Source organism: Lynx rufus, unplaced genomic scaffold, assembly GCF_022079265.1.
Source record: "Lynx rufus isolate CCGP_SWC_20201006 ecotype Redwood Valley unplaced genomic scaffold, mLynRuf1.p SCAF_6, whole genome shotgun sequence".
Lineage (NCBI taxonomy): Eukaryota > Metazoa > Chordata > Mammalia > Carnivora > Felidae > Lynx > Lynx rufus.
Window position 1 is genome coordinate 56407032 of NW_025814878.1, and position 18323 is coordinate 56425354.

The 18323-nt window shown below is 47.5% G+C and overlaps 1 protein-coding gene across 1 annotated transcript; it reads right to left on the minus strand.

Annotated features, from left to right (window-relative positions):
• Nucleotides 1-9355: 9355 nt before the first annotated feature.
• On the minus strand, nucleotides 9356-16729 carry PRDM13 (PR/SET domain 13). The gene is made up of 4 exons (XM_047101610.1): nucleotides 16586-16729; nucleotides 14939-15070; nucleotides 14517-14637; nucleotides 9356-11106 (listed from the first exon to the last, which is right to left on the minus strand). Exons 1-4 carry the CDS (start codon nucleotides 16727-16729, stop codon nucleotides 9356-9358), a joined length of 2148 nt encoding a protein of 715 aa, XP_046957566.1.
• Nucleotides 16730-18323: the final 1594 nt, after the last annotated feature.

Consider the following 18323-nt stretch of genomic DNA (forward strand, 5'->3'; position numbering starts at 1 on the left):
TGAGTAGCTTGAGACTATATTAATCATCCCACATCCTCAGCCAGTGAAATGCCTGGTATGTAGCAGGTCCTCAGTGCTTCACCATAACTTTCAGAAGAATCAGAAATTCAGAGTGTTTAATCAATTAATTCTGGAATATTTTTGAATATCTCCATGTAAAGCATGCCAGGGATTTTTTTTAGGCAAATGACAACACCCAATATATGCGTTAGACAAAATAAGTGACTAATGAGTATCACAGATCACTGTGGAAGTACAGAAGAAGAAAAGACCACCTTGGACTGGGACAGTCAGGGAAGGCTACAGAGAAGAGAGGAAATTTTAAAGGGGATTAAAAGATGAATAAGGCTCAGAAAGCAAAGCTACATATCAATCATCTAAGTCTAGTGTTTAAGCAAATATCCAGACTGGGGACCTACAGCTAGCAATGGAAGGCAAAGCCGAGAAGTTGATATTCTTTCTCTTGATCTTGAGCTCTATCAGATCAGCTGTGCACTTATCTGACTGCAAGGTGCCAGGTTCAAGTTTTATTCCAGAGCATTTGAGTTGTCAGTAATGAGCATCTCACCTTACCTCTGAGACGATTTCCTAGGACAAAAAATCATGGAAATGCTTCTAAATAAAAGCCTAGCGATTGTTAGGTCATGAGATACACTAATAATAATAAAATGTCAGAAACATGTGCAGCCCTATGTAATGAATTCAACAACTATCCTAAGGTCAGGGAGGTCTTCCTGCAAAATACACGTCATTCTGTTTACATCAAACACAGAAAACTCATTTACAAGTGAATGTCATTTTCATCTTTGTTCCATGGTCAAGTGCATCTCATTTGCATTCGTTTGTTTCCCTACTGGAGTGCTTGCTACTGTTCTACAGCTGGTGTGGGTTATGCTCTGTACCTACTACTTACTACCATAGACCCACACCCCAGCCATCCAGTTATAATTCTGAATTATAATCCCAAAGATGATTTTACAGAAGGTACTTTAAAATTTTTTTAATGTTTATTTATTTATTTTGAGGAAGAGTGTGCGAGCTGGGGAGGGGCAGAGAGAGAAAGAGAGAAAGAGAGAGAGAGAGAGAGAGAGAGAGAGAGAATCCCAAGCAGGCTCCATGCTGTCATTGCAGAGCCAGATATGGGGCTCAATCTCACAAACCATGAGATAAAAAAATTATTGGGGCGCCTGGGTGGCGCAGTCGGTTAAGCGTCCGACTTCAGCCAGGTCACGATCTCACGGTCCGTGAGTTCGAGCCCCGCGTCAGGCTCTGGGCTGATGGCTCAGAGCCTGGAGCCTGTTTCCGATTCTGTGTCTCCCTCTCTCTCTGCCCCTCCCCCGTTCATGCTCTGTCTCTCTCTGTCCCAAAAATAAATAAAAACGTTAAAAAAAAAAAAATTTAAAAAAAAAATTACTAAAGTACTTTTAAATAATACACATCACAGGGAAATCAAAATTTGATGGTAATGTTCATAGAAGAGAACTTTAAAAGTTCAAATGCATGTGTACGCAAACACACATTTTCCATGTTAGCCTAACATTAGGATTTCCATGTTGTCTGACCTGGAGAAGTACAGTTCTATAGCTCAGGTCTCCCAAGGATTCTCTACCAAATTCCCCACAAAACAAAAACATGGGATGAGGCCCCCAGTGTTGCCTCCCTATTGCAGAATATGGTCAAGAGCTAAGGGTGACTGAGCCTTGTAATCACAGAGGAAAGAAATGAGTTGAGCAGTCAGCCAATCATCCATCTTCTGGACATTGGCCTGATTCTGACATGATGCAGGCCAGCTCAGAGTTTTCACTGACCCCAATCCCACCTGCACCTCATCTACAAAATACCTGCACCACACCTACAAAATTCACTTAACATAAGCTATTCACTGAAGCATTATTTATAGAAAATAACCCAAGTGCCATCACCAGGAGAATTAGTTAAATAACATATGTGTGTGTGCTATACAGCTGTAAAAGAAAAAAAAAGGAGGAAGTTCTTTTTGGGCTGCTCTGGAAAGAACTTCAGATTATATGATTACAAAAAAAAAAAGTAAAACATGGGGCTCTGGGTGGCTCTGTCAGCTGAATGTCTGACTCTTGATTTCTGCTCAGGTCATGATCCCAGGGTCCTGGGATCAAGCCCATGTGGGACCCCATGCTGAGCATGGGGCCTACTTGGGATTCTCTCTCTCTGCCCCCTCCCCCCACCTCTCTAAAAAAAATTAAAAATTAAAAACGTTTTAAATTAAAAAAATAAAACAGAAGATACAGGAAAAAAATCTTCAGCTTAAGTATATTCATTCTTGAGTGTTTACACTTAACAAAAAGAAACACCAGACTTAACAAAAAGAAACTACAATGACTGGTTACAGAGTACAGGTCCACATTTTGTAAGTTTTGAAACTCCTAGGATTTGGGAAAACTGCTTTAAGAAAAACAAGACAAAATTAGGATTAGCTCTTGGAAGAAACTTGTGCCAGTGAGCTTCAAAATAAATCTACCCCTAGCAATTACCTCTGAGTAGATAGGAGTATACAGAAATGAGAATTTAAGACTCCTAAATATAAACCTATTTATACAGTTGTTATCTTTGAACATGTGAGTATATCACCTATTTAAAAACAAAATTAACTTTTTAAAAAATGCCTGTCTCCAGGCTCCAGCTGCTGAAGGTCTCATTCCTTCTCCACCTCCTTCATTCTATCAATCCCAACCCTCCTGTTCTAGTTTGATTTCATTCCTGCTGCCTTATAACTACTGGGATTCTGCCTCAGCCTGGCTCTTTCCAGATGATGTTGTGCCTGGCATTCTATTTTGATTTGGGCCCCATATTTCTCTCTTTCGGTCACCCTTGGGTGCACCATGAGCAAAGCAGTTTCAGGCCAACCCAGCCCCACCCCTGACCTTGCCTGCCTGGCCCGGGCTCCCAGGAATCCAGCCTGCTACATGTGAAAAGAGTTTGGAAACTGACAACTATATCATTGGTGATCAGTCCCAAGGGATACTAGGATCCTGGAAAATTTTTAGGTCCTAACTTGGGAATTGGGTGATTCTCTGGCAGGATCCAAATAGTCTTGAAGTTCTCAACAGAATCAAACTATCACACCTTTATTCCTGGGGTCCGCAGGACCACAGGTGGACCACTTTAGACACCCCTATACACACGTCTTTGTGTTTAATAAGACTAAGTCAGGCTAAACTGAACCCAACCTTATAGGAATTTACCAGAATTCAAATAATTTCGAGTACATAACAGGTCAAACATGGTCTCTAATTTAACTCTGATTCCAGCTGGAAAAACCTGGGAACCCATTAATCTTTCAGCTCACCTCATCTTTGTCCTATAACAATAGGATTCAAAGTTGAATTTCTGGACACTTCCTATGTCAGTCAGATGACAGTACTTTAAAGAGGACATACAGCATGTTGAGAATGACGCTGAAGAGTCAACAGGCCTAGGGATGAATCCTGGCAATATTTCTAGCTAGCTGTGCAACACAAACCTTGTTTCCCTTATCTGTAAAATAGGTTGTTACAAAGATCACATGAGATAATGAAGGTTTAATGAAATGAGTGCTATCCAGGAAACTTTAAGGCAAAGCTATTTTTTCCCTCACTTTATGAGGAGAATATTGGCCATTATGAATATCATGAAGTCCCAAACTACTAATTCAAGACAATAACACATAAACTGATTTGGGAAAGAAATGAAGGGCACAATATATGTACAAACACCTATAAATGGCAAAGACAGTACCTAGACCGCATTTCAGTGATTTAGCTTTAAATAATTCGGAAAGCCTATCCTATAAACCTCCTAATGTATTTTCTTTTCTCTACATCTTCTTGGTTGCTAAGGCATTTCTTTCTCCAGCTTGCTGAAAATCACAAATAAGCTTATAAAATGCGACATCTTCCATTGACTCATTTCTCATCGGGTTGACTCTTGGTATACCTGAAAGCATTTTGTTGCTCACACATGTGTTCTGCCACGGTCCAATGCGCTCAAGTGAGCTTAAACCTGACCTGGTCATGTCTCCATTTACCTTAAGGTGATAATTCAGGAATCGACTGCTCAGTGTCAAGTATAGAATCTTATCTTTCTGCCGGTTGTCAGGCATTTAAAAAAAAAAAAAAAAACTATCTTTGACCTTCACTCTGTTCTTAGGGACAGCCATCTGCTATTGCATTGCATCTCTCTTCACTATATTTCCTGTCGCATAAGACATTTCCACCTAAGGCTCTCTACACAAATCTCTGGAGTTGAATGTCTCCCCGTTCAAACACAACTTGCCATGGAACGTTGAATTTTCAGTCAGTCTCAACTTACAGGAATATTACTATACTGCCAACATTAAGAATAGGAAGTATGTGTTTGCAGCCACTTCCCACAATACCAAACTATGCAGAAGAGTGTGTGAATGGGGGGGGGGGGAAATAAAAGGTAGAGAATACTCACATTTGGATATCTAACGTATTTCATTTTTAATAAAGTTTCCTTACTCTACATGAAAATGTTCCTGAATCTGTTTAATTGTAATTACAAAAATCTGTCTTTTATGCTCTCACTTCCATAGTTTTAATACGTTCTGGTTTAGTTTTTATGTACTTACATGAAATGTTAAAACTTAAACAATTAAAGCATATTATCCTTGAAATAAAATCAGTGTCCTTAAAGGGCTTACATGCGTACATACAGCCCTCCCCCCCACCCTCCGCCGCAACGTCGGTCCCTTTTTTTAGGGCCCTGGGACGTTTCGCAAGCCAAAGGCATTAACAAGTTGTCTGCCGTACAACCGGTTACACCTAATTTGAATTAAACCACAGTCGCAGATGACAGAAGCGCTCCTTTCATCTTTTGTAGGAAGGTCACCCAGCCCAGAGCGAGCGCCACGCTCCTTCTGGAACTAAACACGTTGGCCCCGCCGTCTGTTGAGTCCTCCCCTTCACAACTCACACCTGGGTGGCCAAGGGTCAAGTCTGACCTCCCGACGGCGCCAGCGCCTATGCCGCCTTCCCTTTGGGGAAGCAGCAGATGGCGAGGGCGCCGTAGCGCTGGTGCCGCTACTCCCCGCCACAGCAGGGCAGCAGCACTTAAAAATGACTCGTTAGGCGCCCGGAACTCCCTCCGCCTCCTGCCGTCCGCCGTGGCGGGGGCGGGAGGAGTCCCCGCGTCTCTTTCCCCGGCCAGGGTTCCCGGACACTACACCTAAAAGCGGCGAGACTCCACACCTCTGCCCCCACTCAGAACCCGAAAACCTCTGCTCCCAGGGAGAGAGAAGCCGTGAGTCACAAGAGCGCCGCACTCACTACCTGGCACTGCAGCACCCACGCAGGAGACGACACCGCCAGCGGGCCACGGGATCCTGGGAGACGGCTCCTGCCCAAACCTTCGCGCGCGGCCAGCCCGCCACCAATAGCAACCCTGGCTCCAAGGGGTGAGCCAATGGGAGCGCTCGGGCTAAAGCGGAGCAGCCAATCATAGCCCTCTCGTCTCCGGGGCCCAGGCACCAACACCAACACCAGCCCCAGCTCTCCTGGCGTTCCCCCGAACTGCATGCGGTTCTAACCTGGAGACCCACCGCTACTCACCTCATCCGCAGAGTCCAGCCAGTGAATGAATTTTCCCCAGAGCAGAATTTTGAGGAACTGCAGCTTTTACTGTGTGCCCCGTTGTCTACCCGACTCAGGAGGGGAGATGTTCATGCGCTCACCTCCGCGGCATGCTTCTGCGTAAACTCACCGCGCAGCCCAGCGTTTCAAAAATTAGTGAAAGCGCGAGAGCGTTCTTCCCGTTCACTTAATCACTATGAACCATTTGAACGAGTCGATGTCTGAGCTTAAAATAGAAGGATGACTTGATAAGGGGTCTGAGGAAGTTTCTCTTTGGCAAAAGTGTGAACGGCCTTTACTTACTGAAGTTGGGGCATGTTTGTCGGGGGCTAGAAGTGAACCAAGGGGAGAACAGCGCTAACACTTGTAAAAGGGCGTCAACACTTACCTCGTTCGTTGGTATCTTCAAAATAAAACCACGGAGTTGGTAGGGTTATTTCACTATTGTTTGAGAGCTTGCTATGCATCAGGCTTTATGCTAAGCAGTTTACCTGCATTAACCCATTCAATCCTCACAACCTCCCTATTGCATAATTCAACTTGTTTTACAGATGAGGAAATCTAGGCAGTAGACCCTTCATAGTTACTTGTGGTCATCAGGATGAGAAGGAAGGAGGGTTGGGGGTGGGAATGGAGACAAAGAGATAGGAAACTGAAAGAAGTCATCTGAGAAACACTAACTCAACTGAGCCATTTAAATAAGTAGTATTAGGGGCGGCAGGGGTGGCTCAGTTAAGCATGGACTTCGGCTCAGGTCATGCTCTGGTCGTGAGTTCAAGCCCCGCATTGGGCTCTGTGCTGACAGCTCAGACAGAGCCTGGAGACTGCTTCAGATACCGTGTGTGTCTCTCTCTCCCTCTCTGCCCCTCCTCCGCTCATGCTCTCTCAAAAAATAAATAAATGTTTAAAATTTCTTAAATAAGTAGTAGTAATGTTACTGATTGTACATCACTGATTTGACTTCACAACTAAAATGAATAACCACATTAATTATATATGATAGTGTGCACATCCATGGACAAATATACAGGTTATGTAAGACAACCTATGGAGAATTACAAATGACCTGCTATTAAGGACATTTTAAGTCTATATTCAACTTTCATTTTTCATATTGGAATTTATTCGAATAACCTAGTCAATATCAAAGAGGAAAAGGAAGCTAGGGAGTTTTGTTTTATTACATTTTTATCGATTTAAAATGTATTTCTTTGACCAAACTGTTTTTATTTCTTGAAAACAAGAGTTATAGGACTAAGTAGTGAGCTAGGAAATGAAAGAAGGAAACAAAACTTTTACACCTGATAAAACTTTTTTTGTTTTAAATCTGGGCAGCCTTTCTCACTTTCCCTGAGGACTCACACAGTCTGTTTTCAGGAAAGTTTTCCAATATTTCTCTATAAGGGTGGATTTTGTTTCAAGCAATAATTGCTTCAAAGGGCAAGACTCTGATACTATGAAGGCAGTGAGAAGCCCTGGATGTCTAGAGCCCAAGCTGAATAGGCAGCTGTGTGGGTTTGCTTCCAGTTCTGTTGTCAGGACCATCACTGAACCTCATGGGGCAAGCCCATGGTCATCCTCTGTGGGGAGGAAAGAAGTGAAAATAGCAGTAGCATAAGGATTTGGCAGAGAATAGGCTCTCAATAAATGGTAGTATCATTGTCACCATATATGCATGCTACTTCACACATATTTTTTATTTCTCTTTGGGTTTTCTTTTACAAAGCAAAACATCTTCTGGTTAGCAGACACCAAAAACCTGTAATCCCCAGGATAAGTTTTCTCATAGAAAAAATCTTTTTGCTGATCCAGCCCCCATAAAAGTCAGATGTCCTCCCCACCTCACCCCCATGCCTCTTGCTCTGATGGATTACAAAAAGTCTCTGCCAGCCATCCAGTGACATCTGCCATGTTCCCAACTGGGAGACAGCTGTGTGGGAACTGCTGCAGTACTCAGGATTCAGAAAATAAAGGTCATTTTTAACTGAGTTAAAATCATCAGGATCATATCCAGATCTTTTGGTGCCCTACAAGAATCTTCCCACCAACCTCTGGGAAGAGTACTAGAGACCTGGGCTCTTTGGGTACCTGCCCTTAGTTGAGGAGATGGCTCATCCTCCACTTCTACATAACTTCAGTGAAATGCTCCCCTGAGTACGGGGTTGGGGAGTGGCATAGGAAGGGGAGAGGGTGCTTTCCAATTTTAGCCCACAGAAATATATTCTTTACGATAGTCTTCTATTCACTAGTATTAATTTTTTATACCCATAAATGAAGTCATTGCTTCTAACTTTGTACTTCTCATTATGGGCCTCCCAGTGAACTTGAAGTGTATATTTTCTCTTCAGTAAAATGGGACACACATCAACAGCACGAGATTATTGGAAAGAGTACATGGAGAAAAGAAAACTACACAGACAAGTAGATCAGCACCTCCAATAATATCAATCCTCTTTTAGCATTTGTTAAATGAAAACTAAACTGTATGAATCATAAAAAGCACGGAGCAATTTTCCTTTGTTTGCTTCCCAAGGAAACCCCTGTCAAAATGGTACTAGCAAGAAACAGTGATTCTACAGTTCCATAATTCTTTTTGATGAGGAATATGCATTTTTTCTTGAAACTCATTAGCTTCTTTCCTAAACATGAAAACTCTTAGCATAATTAACATGATTTCAGAAAACAGTTACTTTGCCCGCTATCTGGGAGCATGTGAAGTACACATATTGGAAATAGTATATTTCCCTATTACAACACTACTTAACATTTACCTTATGAATAGTCAAAGTCTTCAAGTGTCCTGTGATTCATTTTATTATGGAGTCTTCTTGAAAATTGTTTTCGAATTAAACTCTTTCTTTAAAGGATCTGCTGAAATCGCTAAGTGAAGAAACTGTCATGTGTATCTTTATTTTTATTAAAGATTGCACAAACTGGAACCAAGACCAAAATACTGAATCCACTGTACATCATTCATTGTAAAACAACATACATCACATCTGTACTCTACCAAATAAGACATTTTCTTTAAAATTATATATTGCGTGCTTTTAGATTCATGCTTTAGATATTTTACATTTGTCATTACTCTTTTATAAATAATTGCAACTTGACCAATTTGCACACCTGCTACCACTATATAGTCAATGCGGGAAGGCATAGTCTTTGACACGAGAACAGATGAAATGGAAATATTTGGATAGATGGATGGATGTCACGTCTACCGAACTTTGACTACTGTTTCGCCTATTTAGTGAAATGCTAATGTAAACACACACACACACACACACACACACACACACACACACACAACATCGTTTCAAAAGGCACAATTTCCTCCACATTAAAGAACAATTTAAAAATACATGGCAGTTAAAATCGACGCCCTCAAGGGCGCTGTGAAGTTCACATTAATGCGATCCTAAACCTTGAGAGCAGACCTCCTGGGTGGTTCATGGGAGAGACTATCCGCGGAGTCCAAGGGTCCACAGGGACCCGACTCGCTCCGGCTACGCAAAAAGCCAGATTTCTTTGAGCCACTTCTAAACCTTAGCTCTGAATTTCACTATAGGACCTGGGACCTCTCACTGTTCCAAATCTGGCGCCCAACCAAAATAAAAACGGTTTTGTCAACCGGTTCACTCTCCAAGAGCTCCTCTCTTCTCCCAAAAGAGAACCACTCTCCCCTCCCCAACTTCTTATCTCCGTTCCCGCCTCCCAAATCCACCCTTTCCCGAGAAGACTCGTTATGAGTCGCGCTCGCCGCCGCCTCCAGCCTCAGGGTCGCTCTGGTCGTCTGTGAAGCAGACGTCCACATCGCTGTCGTTGTCGCTCTTGGGCTCCCCAGGCTCCGGCGGGTAGTCAGGCTCCGCGCCGGGGCCATCGCCCGCCTTGGCGAGCAGGTTTTGGCCGGGGTGGCGGGACTTGACGTGGCGCTCCAGGTCCCGGCGGCGCACCAGCACCTTGCCGCAGAACTCGCAGCGGTAGGGCGTGTTGCCCTCGGCGTGCAGCCGGATGTGCTTGTTCAGATTGCTGGGGTCGCCGAAGGGCCGCAGGCACACTTTGCACTTGAGCGGCTTGTAGCCGGTGTGCGTCCGCATGTGAATCTTGAGCCCGTACTTGCGCGAGTACAACTTGCCGCAGTAGAGACACAGGTGGCCGGTCTTGGACTTGCCGGCGCCGCCACCTACGCTGCCGCCACCCCCAGCGCCTCCCGCCGCCACGACGGCGGGTGGCAGCGTCCCCGCGTCCAGGCGGCCTCGGCTTTTCCCGGCTGCCATCTCGGACAGCTGCTGCGTGTGCATAGCGATCTCTCGGTCGATGCTAGCCAGGGAGCCGAGCTCCGCAGGGCTTAGAGCGGCAGCTGCCGCTGCTGCTGCCGCCGCCGCAGGCCCACTGAAGTAAGAGATGGACTCCGGATACTTGAGCAGCCCGCCGAAGTGCAGTTTCAGCGGGTAATAAGCGGCGGCGGCCGGTGAGCCGTAGAGTAGCTCCCCGTTGTAGACGGTAAAAGCCGGCATGACGGCAGGTAGGTGGCTGCACTCGCCACCCGGGTAGGCTTTGAGCCCGCCCGCGTCGAGGGCCGGCAGCGCGCAGCGCTCGACGGGCAGCCCGGTCGCAGAGGGCAACTGGGCGAAACGCGCTCCCGGCAGCGCAGGCGCCGCTGGCTGGGCACGTTCCACATGCTTGAAGGCTGACGCCTCTTCCGGGGCCCCGGGGAGCAGAGGGAAGCTGCGCAGGCCCCCCGAGCAGGGTAGGCCAGGCGGCGGCGGCGGCGGGTCCCCCGAGAGCAGGCACTTGGAATGGTGATGGTGGTGGTGCGCATGGTGGTGATGGTGGTGGCCGGCGCCGCCCGCCGCGGGGTTCTCCCCGCTTACCGGGCGTCCGCCCGCCCGGCCCCCGCCCAGCAACCTGCCTAAGGCCAAGCCGGACCCAGGTTTGCCGCCTCCCTCCTCCCGGTAGGGGTCGCCATGCGCGGCCGCGGCTGCCCTAGCCAAGCCGGCAGGCTTGAAAGCCGAGCGCACTCCGGGGTAGAAGGCCAGGCCACCGCCCCCAGCTGGGGAGCCGCCTACGATGCCGAGGAAGTGGCCGTGTCCCCGGGAGGCCCCGCTCATGTCTAGGGCGCGGTCCGGCTGCTCCTTGCTCTTCTTGGACTGCCCCCACTTGGCCGCGGGTGGCGACGTGGCCGAGGGCGCAGAGGAGGCCTCGCGCTTGATACTCTCCCGCGCTCCGCAGGCCTGGAGAGGCGGCGGGGCCTGCGAGTGGGGCCGCAGAGTGCCAGCCGGGGCGGCCGCGGCAAAGTCGGGCGCTGGGGGTTTCGGAGAGAAGGGAAGGCCATCCGCGGCCGGGGCAGCGCCTTGGCGAGCAGCGTGCTCGTGGTGCAGGTAGGTTCGGCCCCCGCCGCTGCTGAGCACGCAGTGGAAACGTAGGTGGGCCTTAAGGCTGTTGGGGTATCTAAACGTCCTCCAGCAGTACCAGCAAATGTAGCGCTCCTCCCCTGGGCGAGAAAGAGTGGGAAAGCGACCCCGTGAGAGGCGAACAAGCGAAAGAGAAAGAAAGCTCACCCAAGGAAGAAAGCGCACCCAAGGCAAAGCCCAGATTTATGACCAGAGGTATGAGCAAGAGTGTTCTTGGGGCCCAGAGAGTGAGTTAGTTCGGTGGCCCCACTGTAGCAAGGACTCCGAGAAGCCCCAAATGGCCAACTTTGTCACCATCTCCATCCTCTGGGATTACTCAGAGGCCAAAGAGGTGACCTGTGCCTTTCCAACGAAGACTTCCTCCGGGCCATCCGAGCAAATCTTCCTTGGGAGGGCAGCGCTCAGGCAGGCTGGCCGGGGGAAGAAACGAGCAGAGAGAGCAGCTGTTGCTTTAAATCAAGTGTTGAGGCTGTGCTGTGCCCGGGCCCATCTGTTGGCGTTTGCAGAATAGGTGGCGTATGTCAAGGAGTTTGGATAAACTGAACAAAGACCAATCTAATGGTCGTGAGCGCCTCATTACCAGGCGAGACAATATCTTGTATGTATGGGCCATATGTAATCATTCCTTTTCATACAACAATGCCTTTTATGTCCATTACCCACCCTTCCCACTGCCTCCCAGCCTTAAACATTTTGCCTGAGGTTTTCCTGGAGCGTGACCAACTGAAGGACCACATAGGGACTATAATCTGCTATTCTTCAAAATTATTTGTATCTTTATTTCCTCTTTAACCCCATTTAATTTGATGAGAAAAAAAGAAAACGCCCTATGTCCTTATAGTCTAAAAATTGAAGGATGATGTCGTATTATGTTCTCAGTTCCACCTGGTAATTAATTAACTCCTAGAAAGCTGCACCAGTCCAGGCATAATAATAAAGTCCTTGGAAAAGATACTTTAGTTTTTATGAAATGAATATATAGATAGATATGATATAGATACTCAGCTTTTAGTAAGCATACAATTCTCTACGAGGAACTATATACATGTTTTTGCTGTCAAGCCTTTTCTTGTGTTTAATATTATTAACATTAGTTGTTTTTAATTTGGCCAAGGTCTGGGAACACAATCGAGGGACACAGATATGAAACAGATTGTGATCACATGGTGGAAGTTAATTTTCACTTTAAAACAGTCTTGTTATATCTGGTCAGAAAACAGCGATCTTGCAGTTGGGTTTCTTTTTTTGGTGTTATGGTTGCTTGATAATACTGAAGAATGTCTGTGAGAAAGAAGTTAGTTGAGCCACAAGGAAGTACCCAAAATTTGTCTTATTAAATTCAATGGAAAAATTAAATTCCCTCCCCCTTGCACACAAGCAGCTCAAACTTCTAAAGCATTACTACAAAAACAACTGAAAAAAGTCCTATATCTTCTTCCCTTCATGTGTTTTATTTTCAGCTTTGCATAAAGCAAGTAGCCCCTCTAGATAACTAAAATGCAAGGATCAGTTCATTCCAGCTGACATCAAGGTAGGGCAGAAAGCAGAGTGGGGGGCGAGGACTACCTCTGAGAGCCTACCCTAATTGTTCATGGAAAACTTAAATAAAATCATTTCAGTATTTCTGTTAACTTGTATTGAACATCCCTGTAAAATAAATCTGGAAAAAAAGAAGAGACTTCCTGGGTTCTCTTGCTGGGTATGCTGATTTAACATCTTAAATAACCTCCCTTCTCCTAAGTTCAGAACCTCCCTCTCTACCCCTTTTTAAAGAAGGAATTTTCCAAAGTCTGCCCTGGAATGACTCTAGTCAATCAAAAAGCCAAGTAAGCTTCCTTCCTAAAACAAAGGGTCCATATTTTCCTTAAAATTACTATGGAATTGAAACCCACTGGAGTTACTCAATGTTGGAAGAATAGCAGCCTTCCCTACTTATTTCTTCATCTTCTCAAGAGTTAAGCAAATTCTCTGTTTCATTATGTTCCTTTTTCAATTTATTCTAACCAACTGACCTGTTCTCCGGACTCTGAAATCCAAGTCATGCCAAAAGTGTCAAACACACTTCATGAGTGACTTTGCCTCCTCATCTTGGTGTAACCCTGAGGTTGCCAAGATTTCAAGTATATCAAAGGTGGGGAAGTCAGGGTTCAGAATAGCCCATGCATTCCCAAAAGGAAAATGGTGTTTATTCTGACATCTGTTCATAAGCTTAATTGGCTGAAATGAAAACACGAGGGCCACCACTCAAACAGGTTGCTTTTGTATGATTTGAGAGTGCCTAAGGAGGGGTGTTCTGTGTAGAAATGTCTGGCCCCTAAAGGTCAGCAGCTGTTGGAATTGTCCTGTAGTGGCAGATTACAGAGTTCTCCACTACAGATCTTTTATCATGCTTCTCTTTTAGTGGGAGAAGTTGACAAAAGAATTTAATATAATGTAGTATAAGGAACAAGCTACTTTAGGATAATCTTTTATGAATACTGTACACACAAGTCTACCCACAAGACAGTGATACTTTGAAGTGAAGTGATTCATCATTCTAAATAAACTTCATTCTGTCTTATTCATGAATTGTTTCTTAATTCTCACATTTGTATTAATTTCTTTAACCCTATTTCTAGACGGATGAGATTTGAGCAGGCAATTTGGGAGGACAGCATGTTAAAATATTTCACAACATTCATTATATTGACTTTAAATATAACTGTGTCTTTAGGAGAAATCACAAACCTTAACAATTGACAAGGAAAAAAGAAAGTCATGGAAGCTTTGTGAATTAAAAGGGAGGTCTCAAGATCTGAACTCTTGTAGCACCACCCAGATTTTTTTTTCACAGACAGTGTTCTTCAGTGTTCTAGGGGAGGTTTGAAAATGTTCTTCTCTTTAGTTACTGCCCCTTATTTGCATAAATCCACTCTTGGCTTTGGAAGGGATCAAATAAATCTAAGAAGAAACTGGGATACAACCCAGATTCAATTTAAGTAGGGAGGGGGAAATGAATAAATACCATTTAAATGGAAGGGCTTCAGTACCTGCCAACAGACCAGCTGTAAGTACCGTAATGCTTCTAAAATCCCGTGGAAATACTGTTCTTCAAACCAGTGAAGAGAAGCCCTTCCACCTTCTAAAAACGTTCCAGGTTTGAGTTATGCTTTTTGGAGCTCATGATGTGATTAATAATATGTTAAGGTTTCTTTATGGATTCTTAATTGAGTAAATAATTGTCTCTGGGTATGCAATAGGAAAGGATAGCCCCCATGTTCATAAAGTATTTTTTCGGTGTCGTCGCGAGACAGATTATTGTCGCTATTATCATTTACTGTTGATTGTAAGGTGGTAGTGGTGACGTCGTCTCTCTGCTCACACAGACAGGGAGCATGAATTCAGTTTTACATAGCTCGAGAGAAAGGCCCTGGGGTCGCGTCCAAAGAACGGAGAAGGGCTGGACTGTCACCCACCCGCGCTGGCCCGGAGGCCCTCTCGGGCTCGGTACCTTTCTCGTCGTGCGTCGGAGTTGCAATTGTGGGGATGTCGAACCACTGAGCCAAGGAGTTGGAATACCACACGGTCAGCTCCTCCCCTGGCTGGACGTCTCGAAGAGCTCGATAGAAGATCTGGGACACAAGGAACGGGACAGCTTGCTGTCATTTCCTGGGTAATCGGTCTAAAAGCAACTAAAAGGAAAGGTTCAAGTCCCCGCTCTGACGCTGTGTGACCCTGAAAAAAACTATTGGACCTCTCTGAACCTCACTTCCCTCATTCTTCAAACGGGGAAAATAATAGTGTATGCCTTAGAGGGTTGTTGAGACGTTTAAATGAGACCTCCAGCTAAAGCGCTTTGTTCTTAATATTGATGGCCACCTCAGTAACGGTTAGGTAGGTAGAATTGGCAGTGGTGGGGGAAGCCCACAGTACCTGTCCTCCGGGTAAGTCTGCAATAGCTTCGAGAGTCTGTTCCTGGGGGTTCCTGGCTGCCCGGATTAACCCTATCCATTCCAGAGGGGAGCCCCCCGACTCGTCCACCAGCTCCCCTCTCACCATGCGCACCTGCAACACAAGCAGTGGTCGTTCTTCCTCGCGCCACGGCCAGGCCCACAATCCAGAGGGAAAGTTTATCCAACACCCCACCCGACTCTGAAAAATGGTTGCGTTCGCTTTGGCCAGACCTCTGTGGGCTGCTGGGAGGAAGGTAATTCCTAGGACCCTTGCTTAAGGAAGGGAGGAAGACAGGAGGCTGGCTACTGTAACAGTCCCCTCTCTCGTCCCACCTTGGCAACACCAAGAGCGAAAGCATCCTCCGTGAGAGGCTGGGGGGTGGTCTTGTACCAAGAGGTCCCGCACCCCCGCCCCCGCTCAGTTCCTATTCTTGCGGTTCTGAGAGCGGTCGTTAATATAAAAGAGACCTCAGCCCCAGAACCCAGAGTTTCCTTCACCTCCCTCTCGTGCCTCCCCAGGCTCACTACACAGCACCAAGATGCGGAGGTGCCTAGGAGTCCGGCAGCGAAAGTGTGTGAACGAACAACGCGGCCGCAGCATGGCCGGCTATTTAAAAGCAATTAAAGCGCGTGTAAAGAAGACTTTAGACCGCGGGGAAGAGGGTGATCGCGTAGGGAGTCACATGCGGGTCCCGCTGGCCCTGCGCGGGAGCAATTTCTTACAAGAAAGCTCAAGGCAGCGACTAGGCAAAGCTAAGGTCCTCCCCCCCCCTCCCCCGCCAGCCCCCCACCGGACTCCTGCCTTCTTTTCCCGGTAGCTGTTGGAGAACCTTTGCCGGCTGGGACGCCTCAGGGCGGAAGGGAGCCTTTAAAACCCGACTCTGCTCGGAGGTCTATACGAAGTTTGGAGAGTTAGAACTGGCGGGTCGGCCCCGACGCCTCCCAGTTGCGAGCCTGGACTCTCAAAGCCTGGCTGCAGACGCGCGGACCCGGTGCCCCAGGCGGGTGGGCACTCCTCGCCCTCAGTCGGGGCCCCAGGCGGAGCCACTACCTGGATCACTCGCTCTCCATCTACCCCAAACCCCCAGCAGACATCCGCGGGGGTGGGGATGGGGGTGCATCCTAAGAACTGAGAGTTTCCCAAAGATTGTTTTTTTCGGAGCACATGAGATTAAATTATTTTAAGGCGAATTTAAGCCTTAAATTAGCGCGTTGAAGGGAAGAAGGTAAGAAAAGTCTTCAACACCCTGCGCGCTGTGTAACAGAGAAAGGGCGCATTTGCGGGGAGACCCGGCTCCCCCCCTCAACACACACACACGCCTCTCCGAACGAGACTCGGGAGCTTCAGGGAAACCGCGGATTCTGAGTGGTCCCCTCACGTAAAGAGCCCCATGCACCCCGCCCCGGCGCTGTCCCCTCTCAGCCACGTCCTTTCCCCACAGTTCGGCCCACGTCCAGCTCTCAGTTAATGCGACTTGCGAGGAGTTACTGGAGTCCCCGGGCCACCTGGCAGCATTGGCAGGTAACGACTCAATCGCCCCTTTCCTCCGCTTGCCCTATCCACCCCTGCCAGGGCCAGGGCAAAGGGAGGCGAATGGCTGGAGGCGGAGGTCGGAATGGCTAATACCTTTTTCTTGGGCCCGGGTTCCCTGCGGTCTGACAGGTACTTGCCCAGCTTGAAGGTTCCAGGCACGGGCCCCAGGCGCAGGCCGGCCGGGATGCAGCAGTCGGCGCTCACGCTGGTGGCCGGAGCGCGGGCTGTTCCGTGCATTGCTGCCGCCGCCGCCGCCAGGCAGGCGCGTGGGCGCGCTGGGTGCAGCACAGGGCTCGGGTGACAGAGCCCGAGCGGCGCTCGAGCCAGAGAGCCGCACCCCGACGTGCGTCCTCCGCCCGCGCAGTGACGCGGGCGGGCATGCACTGCGCCTTTTCAATCAGGGCGGGCGCCTTTTGGCACCGCGAGCGCAAGGGCGCGGAGTTTGGTGAGAGAGTTGCTCTGCGCAGCAGCTGCAGAGTCCCACCCGAGAGGGTCACATGGAGTAGTTCCCTCAGCCCTCTGCATAATCGAGGCCTCTGAATGGCTGGCGCACAATGGTCCAGGCGACCTTCCCATTCCTAAAAATCCAATTTGTCAAGGGCGAAGAAAAGGCGCTGGTGAATCAAAGGTCCGGCGGGACCATTAATCCTCAGCATGGGGTATTGTCCTCGAGACAGTTACGATATTTTAAGTGACAAATCCACTGTATAATTTCTCCATAAATTTTACTTCCTTTTATTGTTCGCCGACAAACCAGTTTTGGGAAATAAGTGACTACTTTAAGTCTACTTGGCTGATTCCTTTGAGCCTTGGTCTACTTCAAAGATTTTTAATTCTCTCCCCTTGGCTTTATTGTAAAGGAGATTAAACAAAGAGATGGGGACTGTTTGGAGGACTTGTTAACTTCTATTGATTTCTGGCGTGTGCCATACAGAAATTAGGCAGGTACTTGATGGGAAAACACCAGAAAATACCTACACTTTTTAAATAACGACCATATTACCATTTCAGGGGATTGGGTCCAGGCCAGTCGTCTATTTAGAACCGCCTTTTCGTTCCTTCTGTCCAGTTTTGCCCCGAAATATGAAGCGTCCCGACTAGTTTTGGTAGACGTAGGAAGTTGTACACCACCGTCCTCGGGTGCACCCCGGACCCGCACTTTCTCTGGGAAAGGGAAGCGGCCTCGGGGCCCTGGCTTTGCCGGCAATCCTGTGCCTTGTCCTCACCAGAGGGTTGAAGAGGGATGCTCAAGACTGGGTCTTTCTTATCAGGTCCCCCTCACAAGCCAACCGACCGACTCAAGCCCGGATTTGCTTTTACATTTTAAAAGGGGAGGGAATCCTTGGGGCTAACTTTAAAAAGAAAAAGAAAAAAAAAGAGGCAGTCTATCAAAGGTTGCGGGAAAGAGGATGAGGCGGGCATTAGCAACACCTGCCTTTAGCCCAACTCGTGAACTAGGAGAACGCGCGTGCTCCGGAATGTTAAACCAGAGTACCAGAATGCTCCTCAGTCTTTTTTCTTTTTCTTTTTTTTTTTTTAAGGGAAGTCTCTGATTTGTGCGGAGACATTTCTTTTCATAACATAGCGGAGTGATTGAGCTCCTCAGATGTTTGTGACAATTCTGCCTGCGCCTGCCACGCGCTGCCCATCCTGGGCGCCGCTCCCCAAATCCTATGGACCAGGATGCGGGCCATCGCGGTATTCCAGGAGAGGCCCGAGAGGCGGTGGTTTTCCCGCCTGTGTTGGAAGCCCAAACACCGTACACTCGAGCGGAGGACTCCCAACAGCCACTACACCGAATTCTCCACCCGCCTCTGCCCGCGGAAGCTGT

Bases quoted from the DNA above. Each gene is read 5' to 3' on its own strand.
- PRDM13 (XM_047101610.1), bottom strand. From the start codon at position 16,729: ATGCACGGAACAGCCCGCGCTCCGGCCACCAGCGTGAGCGCCGACTGC. The intron at 15,071-16,585 runs GTATTAGCCATT...CTTGTGTTGCAG, and splicing joins AACCCGGGCCCAAGAAAAAG to GTGCGCATGGTGAGAGGGGA. The intron at 11,107-14,516 runs GTACCGAGCCCG...TTTCTCGCCCAG, and splicing joins TCCGACGCACGACGAGAAAG to GGGAGGAGCGCTACATTTGC.